This window comes from Canis lupus, chromosome 7 (genome assembly GCF_003254725.2).
Source record: "Canis lupus dingo isolate Sandy chromosome 7, ASM325472v2, whole genome shotgun sequence".
Classification (NCBI taxonomy): domain Eukaryota; kingdom Metazoa; phylum Chordata; class Mammalia; order Carnivora; family Canidae; genus Canis; species Canis lupus.
The window spans coordinates 53294084-53307743 of NC_064249.1; the positions used below are offsets into that span (position 1 = coordinate 53294084).

The 13660-nt window shown below is 43.8% G+C and overlaps 1 protein-coding gene across 18 annotated transcripts in view; it reads right to left on the minus strand.

Moving 5' to 3' along the window:
• FHOD3 (formin homology 2 domain containing 3) overlaps window positions 1-13660 on the minus strand; it is a 464819-nt gene that overhangs the window by 134852 nt on the left and 316307 nt on the right. For 15 of the 18 annotated variants that reach the window (XM_025429108.3, XM_025429100.3, XM_025429109.3 and 12 more), the window contains exon 10: window positions 9805-10055. In XM_025429108.3, the coding sequence (XP_025284893.1) occupies window positions 9805-10055 (251 nt within the window). Of the gene's footprint in view, window positions 1-9804; window positions 10056-10323; window positions 10607-13660 lie in introns of those variants that run through there. The other 3 variants (XM_049112692.1, XM_049112690.1, XM_035718891.2) reach the window with 2 other exon arrangements.

A 13660-nucleotide genomic window follows, 5' to 3' on the forward strand; every position in this document is an offset into this window, starting at 1 on the left:
GACCAGGAGAAGCTGTACTTGTGACCCACTGACAGACACACTTAATGCCCAAGGTTTGCAAAGTGTCCTGACAGCCACCCCAGGATGCTGGGCTAGTGGCTGCCTGGGAATCACCCAGACTCCTTTCTCTCACCATCAAATCCAGTCACCGTCCTGTAAATGTGCTGTCTCCTCACCTGCTCCTACTCACCACTCCCCCAGCCACTGCCTGAGTCAGGCCCTCTCCTGGGCTGTCGCCACCAGCTCTCTGCTCCTCCCAGCAGTCTCATTGGGACACAGCCCTGATCATGGGTCACTTCAAATTCACTGGAGGTTCTGTTCAGTTGTAAGGATAAAATTTTGCCGATTTCTTCAGAATCTAGCAAGATCCTCAAATTCAGTTTGGCAAAGCTCCAAACGTATACAAAGGCTAGTCGAATTACTATGTTGTACACATGGAACTAATAGAATAGAATATGTCAGTTAAATTTCAATTTATAAAGAGCAGCAAAGTCCAAACTCCCAAGAAATCTGCAATCTAGTCACAGTGAAATTTTGAGAAACAAGAGATCCTGCCCCAGAAATCAATAGGAGCTCTGCAAAGCCACCTCTTCCTCTGGCTTCAATGCTTCTCTCTTTTCTTGGCCTAGGTCCACCAGTTCCAGGCTCACTCCCCTCTGCCCCCCCAGCACTTTTCCTTCCTGTCCACCCCAAAACATTCAATACTCCATTCAATACTCGGGAAACCAGAAAGGGCCTCTTCGACACTAAATGGTAAACCTGAATCACTGGCTGTATTCTAATCATACCTACCTCACAAGGTCACATCCCTTGTCGGTGAATCCCATTTACAACAAATCATCTGCCATCAGATAAATCTTCCCAGGTAGCCACTTGCAGCCCATGGTACCAGTGGTTGTTAATCTGGCTGTTGTGAAATCCTCTAGCATGTTTATGCCAGTGCATAAATCTTCTCTTCAGCTTTGCATCCGTATTTATTTAACAATTACCTTCTTTAACAGAACAAAACCCAGGAAAGCTCCAGGGCATGGAGTGACTATAATAATAATAACAACGGTGAGCTAAGCACACATTTGTGCTGCCTCTTTAAAATCACCCACCACCCTATTAAAGAGGTAGCATCATCCAGAGTTTACCGGGGAGAAGACTGAGGCCAAGCCTGGCAGGGAAGTGCAGGCTGTGGCTGTGAAGACCTACCCTGTGCTCTCAGCCACCTCAGCTGCTGCTCCTTTACTGCACTTGCCCAAACCTTCCCCCAGAAGCCAGTACTGAGCAAGTCACCAGGTGTAGATCTCACAGGTTAGCACCAATTACACAACACCTACTCATCTCACACGTTTGTCTGCCAATCTGCTCATGGTTAACTGTTTCCAAAAAAAAAAAAAAAAAAAGAGAGAGAGAGAGAGAGAGCTAGGACTAGTCTGCTATTTCTGCTAAAGACCCTGCAGCAACATTCTGGCCAAGAATTCTGTGACCCCTGGCTATGAAGTCCTGTGGACAAGGTGGAAGACAGACCAGAGAGCAATGTACTGCCCTAGCACTCAGCATCCAAACACGCCTCTTCCTGTCAAAATATGGGAACATGAGCTCACCCACCCTGCTAATGTTTCCATAATTAGGCTCCCCTTTGCCCACTGGTTCCTGTGGCTGGTGGAGAGGAGCCAACACCCCTTCCTATTTCTGCAGGAAAATAGACAACAACTCCCTCTCCAATTGCCTCCTTCCAGTTCCCTGCTCTGAGGCTCAGCCCCAAGGCTTGGCTCCCTTTTCCCCCACCACTCACCAGGCCACTAATTGGTACACATTAGGTATGAGCCCCCAAAAGGTGAGGACGGCCTAGCCTCCAGTAGCTATTAACTGTGGCTTCCTCTCAACCAGAGGAATGTCTGCTCTTTATACCTTCCTTCCTTCCTCTATCACCAAGATAATGGCTGCCTAGTTATGATTAACAGGGGAGGCTTGTTCTGATGTTGCTCTGCACATTTTCAGAACTCCTTAGGAACCCTCTGCAGTGCCAATTTTTGAGAAAAACAAGCAAATCAGTGTGGTTATCTCAAGATCAAAATCTAAGTGGCTATAAACAATACAGCTCATTAGGATTTCCAAGTCACAGTAAATATTTGCTCTGAATGATTTTTTGCTTTTTCAACAAATCTGATTCATCCTCAAAAGAGAAAAAGTTGTTACCATTGAATAGGTTCTATAGGTTCAGAGCTTAGTTCCAGGGATGTTTGGTTCTGAACACACGCTCTGGACTAAGATGAACGGGTTCAAACCCAGCTGTGCTGCTTACCATCGGTGAGATCTGGGGCCAACTCTTTTGACGCTTTGTGCCTGAGTTTCCTCATCTGTAAGATGGACGAAGATTCTCCCACTTTCTTCATATAGTTTACAATACATGCAAAACTGCTTAGTACAACGGCAAGCACAAAGTCAGTGCCCCATAAGTGATGGCTCCTGCAATCACTACGTATCTCCTACATAGTGAAGGAAGAAAAGCAAAGCATCTTCCCTGGGCAACATAGAGCCTGGTTAGAAAGAGGATACACTTTCCTGTATAAGCATGTCACCTAAAACAGCCAAGGAAGAGACTAACAAATTGGATACCCTAGCAATATATTTTATGCATTCACCAAGAGTCATCAGAAATGAAAAGATATGTAATAGACAAGGAAAAATATTTGTGACATGGTTGTCAAAAATTATCTATAATGTAGAAAGGACACTCAAAATACATCTGCTTTTGTATCTGAAAATTTCCATATTAAAATAGAGTAGCTGCTCATCAATTAAAATGGACAAACCATTCAGGAGACAGATGGGCCAAGGATATAAACAGGCAGCACTCACGAGAGGAAATTTCAACATCCAAAGAGGCAATTAAAGAAGAACAACCTCAGTAGTAATGCAAAAGTGCAAAGTAAGATGCTGAAGCATCAGATTTCACTCTTCAGAAAACACTCACCTTCTGAACAATTCCTAATACCCCATGCTGGTGATGATGTGAGAAAATGGTCAGTTACTTGCAGAGGGTGGAGGACAGGGAAGTGGTATCACTGTTTTGAAAGCCAACATGGAGATACTAATATTTAAAATGTAAGTGTCCTTTGATCTAGAATCTCCTAAGAATTTCCCCTAAAAGAATGCTAACATATGTGTACAAATACATGTGTGTATGCTTATTCCAGAAAGTTTGGTACAAGAAAAAAAAATTGAAATCAAGCCACAGCAAAATGAATGAAGGCATCTTGTTTTTACAGTACACCCATATAATGGAACACCAAGCAATAACTTGTTTAAATGTACTGACATAAAAATCTGGAAGTGGCGATATAAAAAGATGGCAATGTGTATTTGATAGTTGCTTATTAATCGCCAAGTACCAAGGATATTTATTTCTACAGAATCATAGAAAAAAAAAAGGAGTTGAACAAAATAATGAAAGATAGGGACTCTGGAGGCAGACCACTTGAACTCTAAAACCAGTCCTACCAGTTGTGGGACTCTGGACAGTTCCTTTAACTCCCTGTGTCTCAGTTTCTCCTCCTGCCACATGGAGATCCTAATGCCACCTTACGTCATGGGGTGATGGTGAAAATAGACTTAGTACACTACGGTTCTCAGTATAAGGTATGGCAGATAACTTGGTGCCTAGGAAAGGTGAGCCACTATTACAGCTGTCAATCACCATTACCGTCTCCTTCACACCATATGGTCCAACTATGTCCACTTTATACTGCATTAATAATTGGTACCACATCTTTAATCCTGTATCGTTTTTATCTGAAAACAGAGTTGCTGTGCAGTCAGTGCCTCCATGTGTCCCTGTGTTTAGATACAGGGCCATATCTATATCGACACATGGCTCTTTGTGACGGAGCTAAGCACCTCTTCCCATGCTTCAATACAACCATCCTATGTCCTCTACTGTAGTGATTCCAAATGCCAGGCTGTGAAGGCTTGTGTAGACTGGGTGTCCCCCTACTCTTTAGGAGCCACAGCCTATTCTCCACCAGCAGGTGCAGACTGAGCTTCTGATGCTAGGATCCACACTCCATCTCCACATCATATCCTGCCTGACTTCTCCTCCCTGAAGCGCAGGTGGACTAGCTATCTATATCCTGGTCAGTACCTGTGGCCGGTTGCCCACATGGGCATGGTCCCTCTTGGTTTCCCCTTCTCTGGGACCTGCTAGAGCCAGGCCATATCATGTCTCTGCTGCTTGTGATTGGGCATGTTTATAGGTCAAACTACTATGTCTAGTCCCTCCCAGCAGCAAGCTCAAGGCTTGGCCCTAACACTTATCTCCCCTATCAGCTGTGTACTTCCTTGTCACTTTCAACTTCTTAGGATGAGTACTTTTGTGCAACATATATTAAGCCTTTTGGTCCTTATTTTTACCTTTCTTCTACCTTACATAACTAAATAGCAATTCTTGAATTCAACTGTTTTATTTCTTGACCACCAGTTGATAATACCACCAGCCAAGAGGAGATTGCCATTGCTCCTTCTCAGTAATGAGTCCTCAGCTCCTCAAATACCTGTGAGCACTGGGTATTGAGCTTGTCCCATGCTCCTATTTTTCCAAACCGTTTACTGAGTCTGGCTGTGAAACAGCATACCTTCTGTCATATAATCATTATTTGATCTTGTCACATTGTAACATGGCTTGTGTCATGTTCCATTATGTCAATTTTGGGGAATGTGACAGATATAAAGCTGATTGGAATTGGGTATACTGGGCATTTGGATTACTGAGAAACTCATAAAATCTAGTCAAACCTTCAGTTCCCCCAAGGAGGGTTCAGCATATTCCCCAAGAATTTGAAGAGTAAAACTTTGTTAAATGAGTTAAAACAAAAACAAAAAGGGACTCTCCTTTCTGTTAAGTAACCAAGAAGTTTGAGAATTATATTCTCTGAAAGAAAGTCAACTTTCACCCACACACATGAACATTTGAAGGTACAGCCGCAGAGTTCCATGTGCTTCTAAGAAAGACACCCCCTCCTTCCAATAGCCAAAGGACTCCCTACCTTGGCATCATCCCAACAAGGACTTGAAAATTACAACCATTTACTTGTTGCCCTTTAAGGTGGGGTTTCTCAGATTTAGCACTACTGATATTTTAGAACAGATAACTTTTTGCTACAGAGGGCTGTCCCATGCATTGTGGAATGTTCAGCAGCATTCCTGGCCTCTACCCACCAGAAGCCAATAGCACTCTGCACCCTGATTATGGCAACCAAACACATGTCTAGACATTGCCAAATGTCCTGAGGGACAGAACTGACTCCAATTGAGACTCACAACCTCAGTGGGAACACTAGGACTGACTCCAGGCTGGTTCCACCTCCCAGAGCAGCCCAACCTTTCCCAGACTCATCCATCACCAGATCCCCTTTCTCCTTGCTGGCTCTGTATGTCTCCTAACCTAACTCAACTCCTGCCTTTTTCAAACCCTTCAACCATTCACTGTGCCCTGAGAACTTATGAGCAGCTCTCAGCAAAATCCCCTATAGCCTCAATGTCTTCATGCAATATTCCCTGCTCCCACCCTGAACCTAGCATGCTGCTCCCACAGCCCTCTTGTACTCCTCTTTGCCCATTCCAGATCATTTCCCTCCCAACCTCCCTCTAGAAACCCAGCCCCTTATGATGGGGGCTGGCAAACTATAGTCTGTTGGCCAAATCTGGCTTACCACCTGTTTTTATATAGTCTATCAGCTAAGACTGGTTTTCAAATTTCTAAATGGTTGAAACACAAACCAGAAGGATATTTCATGACATGTAAAATTCCAATCTCAGTGTCCATACATGAGTAAGGTCATTTGCTTATCTGTTGTCTATGGCTGCTTTTGTACAAAGGCAGAATGCAGTTGAATGGCTGCAACAGAGACTGTCTGACCTGCAAAGCTTAACAGATGGACTTTCTGGCCTCCGACAGAGAAAGTTTCCAATCCCCGCCTTGGAGGCACATGGCAGCAGTCTGTGCCATCCACTCCCAGCCAGTTGTCATCATCTGCTACCTGCCAGGTCACTCTTCCATGTGTATTAAAATATACATAGGACTGAAGGCTGGATGGCACAAATGCTAACGTTAGTGACTGAATAAAGTTCAAAATTACCTCGACAGGTTGGAATGTTGTGTGGAAATCAACAGGATGAAATTTTTCACATATTAAAGTCCCATGCAATGCTCATTATTAAAAAGACAGACATATGGAGCAAGAAGACGACCTGGTGTGTGCTGACAGAGCTAAGAACCAGGATGAATAGGGAAACATGATGGGGAAATTTTATCCATATAATGGGATACTAGGCAATAAAAGAACTATAATATTATGGGGTGCATTTAGGTCAGATGATCTTCCTGACAGGAAAGTTCAGGGATAGAATGGGGTGCCCCAGAGAGAAGAGTGTTTGAGCCTGAAAGTGCATAGAAAGGTCTCCTGTTCTAGGCTTTAAGGTTTTCTCTCCTAAGATTATATACTATTGATAGTTTAAACCAGCAACACTGTTCTTTTGCATATTTGATGCTAACAATAATTTTTTCTTGGTAAAAAATGAAAGCATCAACATTTTTGTTTCTTCCAGTGCAAAGTTGGAAGTATAAAGATGAAATTTTTTTAAGAGAGAGAGAGAGCACACTCAAGTGAGGGATGTGGGGAGAGGGGCAGAGGGAAGAGAGAGACTCTTAAGCAGGCTCCAAGCCCAGCACAGAGCCCAATGCAGGGCTCAACCTTGTGTCCCTGAGATCATGACCTGAGCCGAAAACAAGAGTCAGGCACTTAACCAACTGAGCCATCCAGGTGCCCCTAAAAGCATCTTTTGTGACTGTGTGTGGTCCATAATGAGTTTTATCTTTACACTTACATTTTAAATTTCTCTCCCTCTGCCCCTTCCCTCCCTGCCACCTCTCATGCTCATGTGCTCTCTCTTTCAGGAAAAAAAAAAAAAGAGAGAGATGCTTTTAGGTAACAGATGACCAATAACCAATAAACTCATACCTTTTTGGATAAATGTTCAGTGGAGAGTTACTATTTCTTAAGAAACCAAAGCAAACCAATCCATGCTTGGAGTCTTAGTCCTTACTTGAATTGAGGCACATAGCTCAGCGGGCTTAAATCATAAGGAGACTTTGAAATTTTCTCCTTTTCAACTCTTTGAATTTTCATATTTATATCAAAAAAATCCACCTCTACATGGTATGTAAATAAAATTCCTTCTCACTCAGTCATTATGCTTAGGGATGGTGGGTCAGGAAGTGGTTATGTGTGATTTGGACATTGAAAGGCAAGGGCCGAAGATGTGTGTTTTAACCCACAACTCAGTCCCTTTGTCCTGGGATCATGACAAAGCAGCAACCCATCTTCTCACTTGTAAAACAATGATGAAGATGCTTGTCTTCCTAGATCCTATAGAGGATCATCATGAGAATTTCAGATGATGTGAAAGGACCATCTGAGTGGAGACTGCCATATGCATTTTAGGGCTACACGAATCTCTAACCTATCATCTTCTTTTCTAAAGTACTGGCAATTGGTTGGGTCAGAATTACAAAATCCAGTCTAAAATTCCTATGTGGCATATGGAAGGCATGTTGCTACAAGTTAGCAGTAACTAGGGCCAAAATGCTCACATAGATGAAGAACGATCTAGGTCAGGCATGCTTCTGTGTCTTTCAAGGTCTATGGGGAGTCTGACACAATGAACTACTTGATTCTAAGGTCCTATTTGGAGGCACAGATGTTGAGCAGGTGACTAAGCTATGCATGCAGGGATCATTTCCCATTCGGCTTCTCGTCACCCTTTCCCTGTATTCCACTCCTACCTCTGCCAAAAGTGTACTCTTGTTTTGGGGCCAGAGGGCAAAACCCCTCCAACAGGCTTCATGGATGAAGCCACTTACTTCATCATCAGTCTGTAAAATGTTATCTCTCTTTACAAGCGGGACAGTGTATTCTTCTCAAATAAAACCTATAAATTTACATCAAAGTACTAATTTCAGTAAAATGAAAAATCAGTCCTATTTGAAAAGAATGAGACAAGAAGCATGCAGAGCTTCATGAGTGGCTTCCCATTCCAGATCCCCCCAAGCCCCACACCTCAAAACTGTGAACTGTGCCCACAGTGGTCCACTCTACTGCTGACATCCTTGCCAACCAGTCACAAGGCATGGCCATCAGGGCTCACAATATGGGGATCATTGAAAAGGTTAGAAACAGACAGACTGGCATCTACAGGACTCATGTTGGACACAGCAAGATACTACTGATAAGGACTCCAAATGACTTTCTTCAGCATCTGTGATGGTTTTAAATATAGATTTTCAGCGCACCATATACACTTCTCCCCATGTTAATTTCTGAAGCCATTAGCTAGGAGCCGGGCTGAAGAGAACTTTAAGTGTCCTTTGAGCACTAAGTTTCTTGAAGATATTAGACCATAAGGTGCAATGGTAGATGTTCTCATTCCTCAATCTGTTTAGAAGTTTTGTTCTCCTTTTCATTATAACAGAGTTCATTCTATGCGGACTCTTAGGAGCAGAAAAATCTGCAGATGGATAGTTATGTGGTAGAGAATGGTGTCAATGTGGATCATGCCTTACACATCACTCTCAGACTAAAGCCTTCCTCTCCTTCTGTGTCAGGGGGCACCCAGAGGCATGGATCAAGTGATCCCATGAGTAACAGACTGCTAAGGGCATCTCTCAAGATAGGGGGGTGGATGCTCCCTTAGGGATGGAGAGGAAGATACATATCTTGATCATTCTCTTAAGGTCATCCAACTTAGTTCTGAGTTATTTTCTTCACCAGGCACTCATGACCTACGTTTGGCTCCCAGGTGGATCTCCATGATGACAGAAAATGCTCCAGCCAAATAATGTGAGCAGGGCTTCCACATGCCAGAGGAGGTGGTAATACATTGGCAAGCTAGTGTGCCAGTCAGTCCAGGTGGACCTGGCTGGCATGGACTGGTCCCCAGAGCTCCATCATCCTAGGGAACTGACAGCATTCACTTGGGAAGATATCAGTGGACCCAGACTCCAGAACAGCATGACCATCCTTTTGTTGCATTTCTGCTTTATAGAACCATTTCTAAGTTCCTATAGATTTTGTCAAAATTTATTACTTTGTGTGTGTGTGTGTGTGTGTATATATATATATCACATATATAATTTCTCATGAGATCAACCTTTTTACTTCTTCCTATCTGTCTTCCTTATTCTTACTTTCTCCCAGCCCACATGTGAGATTGATAAGGGCAGAGATCATACCTTATATCTTTAAGGCAAAAATGATGGCAATAACATTTACTGAAATTTACATGTATCTACTCATATACATAAATATATTTATTATAAATAATGTATATTTGCATACATGTTTATATTTATACATTATATTTAACTCACACAGGACTTATTCTATTTAACTACCTCAATTACGTACTGCTACAAGTATCTCAAGACTCTTAAGATCTTACATTTACAGGATGGTAAAGTTTGTGTTCTGGATGCTTTTCTATTTGATAAAGCACAGATTTTCTGAACAGATATTAAGTGAGATATGAATACAAAAACACAAATGCATGAAGAAGAGCTCGTGGGCTTAGTAAGATCAAATCTGTGCCTATCACCGGGGACCCCTTTCCATAGGACATTCCAAGGGACTCTGGGGGTGGTGTTTGAAGGGTGGAAAAGAGGCAGGGATCAAGTCATGGGGGTCAGTACCTGCGGAGTTGTGACCCCTCCCACCTTTTCAAGGTCCCTCCACCCCTCTCAAGGGCTGGGTTAATGCTTACTTTTCACAGTGCTCTCCTACTTGACTGGGCTTGAAGCCAGGAGCCGACTGGGAGCAGGGACTGGTGGGGGCCGACAGAGGACTCCTGATGCTCTGCACCGAGTGCCTGCGGCTCCGCCTGCGGTCCAGGCCCCGCTGCTCGCCCGCAGCGCTGCTGCTGCCACCGGAACACACGCTGGCTCTCCTCCGGTCGCGGCGCCCGCTCGGGGGCGGCTCTGCAGTCTCATCGCCATCCTCGTGCCGCAGTGCCACCTGAAAAAGCAGAGAGCGCCCGGTGCAAGGTCAGACTTGACATCCTCTCAGAGACCTTAGGTGTGATTTGCATTCCAGGGTCGCCCTAATGGGGACTTAACATTCTTTCCATCCTGCTAACTCAGCCTCTCTGCAAGATCTTCACAACCACTCGCATGCCAAAGTGCAGGCTGCGTACTTAAAGATGCTTGCCACTGTAATTTCCCCAGTCAAATGGGACAGATACCCCAAGAAGGCCTGAGAAGCACTCTGTACTTAGGATCTTTACCCTGGTGCCCAGCACTGTCGTTTCCGGGCCTGCATCTCTCCTGGCCCGCCCTTTGCTCTGCTCTGGTCCAGGAGGCGAGGTCTGTCCTGAAGCCCAACTGCAGCGAGCCCTCGAGTATCTGATCATTCCTGAGCTTGCTTCCCAACGAGGGTGCTCAGAAGAGCCTGGCAAGGATTCTGGTCAGAGGCAAGAGCCACAAGAGGCAGGTGAGTGGGGCTGGCCTCACCCACGGATCCTTTCAAGAGGCCTAGTGCAGCAGCACGTACTGCCTGAGGTCAGTGCCTCTGCTTGGCACTGCTGCTATCGGGCTGCCTCCCAGCCTGGTCCCCGGGGAGGGGGCGGGGCCTGAAATTACACTAGGGAGCCTGCATAGGCTAGTCACAAAAATACACACCAGAAATAGACTTCACCTCTGGATTAGTTGATTTTGTTACATCTCCTCTTAAAAGTAATGCATATTTGTGCAGAAGAATAATTGCCTACGTTTGCCACTCTGGATTTCTCGTGGAAAGCCGAGCCAGCTGGCACCATGCCCCCATACCGCCACTCTCTTCCAAAGGGTATTTTAGTCCTGCTCCTAGTTGGCGCCCTCTCCGGAGGCCCAGCTCTGCCATCTCTTAATCTCGCTCTGTCCTGGGTCCTGCTCCACGGCTGCCTCATTTTAGGTTATGACACCATGTGCTTTTGCATGGCTCCGTCCTTATCCATGCCCGCTCTTCCCGGCCTGGGGCGACGCTCACCTGTATCACCAGCTTCTGTAAGTGATTCCTGTGCCTGCCCTTGCTAAAACTGGAAAGTAGGAAAAGCACGAGTTGTCGATGACTAGACTAGACCTTTCCATGCATGCCGGCTGTGCCACTCACAAACCAGGTGTGACCTTCAGCTAATTACTTGCCTTTTCTCTAGCTTGCCACGTGAGGCTAATCATATTACATTTGCAGGATTGAGGTAAGAATAGCTTCTATAAAGATGATTTATGTGGCTGGTACTCAATAAATATGACTATCCTTCCTCAAGCTAGGCCATCAGGTGAAGGGGCCCAGGCTGCCCACAAGTTCCTCCATCTCACAGAACTGGCAAGCCTGAGCCAGTCCCAACCAAGTCCAGCAGTCTCTCTGACTTGTCAAGGTAACCAAGGAGTTCCACAGTCCTGCATCCCCAAAGATTCCAGTTCTCCAGCCCTACAGATGCTCCCGGTCACATTTCACAGCTCAGTCCAGACAGGTGAGAGAATGGAGACCCAGACTGGCTAACCATGCGATACGGTCTTAATATCACCTATCTATAGAAAACTAAGCTAGTGCAAAATAAGTGGTCCCCTGTGTCCAAAGTTTTGCCATCTATGCTCATCTAGTAAGGTGAGCTTGACTGTGACAAGGTCAGGTTGGCCACTCTCATCCTGGTCTACAGGGATGAACACCTGGGACATGTGGCCAGTTTCACAGGGGTGCACCCCCCCCTTTTATCTGTCCCATCTCTAGTTTCCTCTAGCTGTGGCTGTTGGGTAAGACTGATTTAGTGAAAACTATCTCTGTCCCAGATACATTTTATAACAAACTCTCAGATATCTGAGGACAATTTAATAATATTTTGACTATTTGTTCTCCCAAAATTTACTAGTCAGACATAATTTGGGAAGGTTGGAGGTAACAATTGGTAAGAGTTCAGAAAAAGCCTTGTTAGAAAATGTCATTGGAAAAAAACAAAAAATAAGATGTCATTGGAAAGTCAGTTTTCTAAGGGGTCTCTTCTCCAATATCATTACAGGAACTAAGAAAGACAGGATGCATTCGGTTATCACATTTATCATCTCAACATTAACACTTTAAATGTGTTAAACATTCTCTGGGAAAGTTTGAGAATGATTGCACATTTAATGAAGGACAGTATTTATAAAGTATTTCTAACCAGTTATTTTTTCTTCATTTTTAGATATAAAAATTCTAGACAATTTGAACTTATCCTGACCCAAAGTATTGATTCTGCTTCTTATTAAGCACACATTTGGAATGATAAGATTAGGGGATAAAGTAGAGTTCAGATATTTCTAATTCCTTGTCTAACCTCAGAGATCCAAGGATCAAATAGCATGCCTCTCACAGCTCCTTTCAGAGAGAGGCACACTCTCTGTGCGCAAAGCGAAACCCACATTAACTGCCTTTTGTCAGAGAAGATGGAGACAATCAAAAAGTTTAAATGAAAAGAAAAATCTGGAAAAATTATCAAAGCAACCTCATAAAACAAATTTTAATGGGGGCTTTCTAAAGTTCAGAGCCTCAGCAAAACATCTATCTCTTTAAAAAGAGAACGGGGTGCACAGAAGGGGGTATGAACCACAGAATCCCAGTAGATTCAATGGCAGCCTTGGGCCTCACAGTGAGCAACTGTATAACATGAAATTTGGGCCTGGTGTTCACTCATGATTTTGTTCTTACAAGAAGAATCATAGAACCACCAGTACCTACTGAAGATAGAAAGAGAGGTTTTATGATCACATGCGGGGCCACAGCGGCAGTGCCCAATTCTTCAGATTCTAGGGAACACAACAAATTAGTCAAGAACATGCAGAGCTGGCAAGGACCTGGAAAGGACAGCACTTACCGCAACTCTTCCTCAGATTCTGTGCTCTCAAATCTAATTAACTACATGTGCAATGAGTGTCCTCCAGCAAACACAAGATGAGATCAGCAGTGTCCCAGAGAATCTCTAGTCTCTCCCTAATGAGGAAGTGTTTCACTTGCTGGGCCCCTCAGCAAATGTCTTTTAGTTCTTTCAATTAGATGTAGAACACTGTTTATACACACTAAAACCCAGAAGAGGAGCAAGCAGTTGCCAAATCCAGCCACGATGGCTTGCATACTCTGCCCTACCTTACTAGGAAAGCAGTTAGAGCAGTTTAGGGGAGTATCTGTGGCAACTTCCATCAGTTGTTAAGGCTAGTGAATGATCTGAATACTCTTTTCAAGTTTTTATCATGGAAATGTTCAAACATACACAAAGTATGAAAGAGAATATGAAGACTGTGATGTGTTTATCACCCCTGATAGCTCAACAAGTATCAACCCTGTCCAATCTTGTGTTATTTATACTCTACTCCCTGCCCCCAATCCCAGACTTTGAAGTAAATTCCAGACCATATCATCTGTAAATATTTTAGTATATATCCCTAAAAGATAAGGATATTTGAAAAACCATAACCACCATACTGTTCCACTTAAAATAATTTCTTATTATCAAATATCCAACAATATGAACATTCTTGATAGAAGTCAAAAGCTACTACATTTCTTTGAGTTTATATCATTATATTACTACTAATATTGTGACAGGCAGCCAT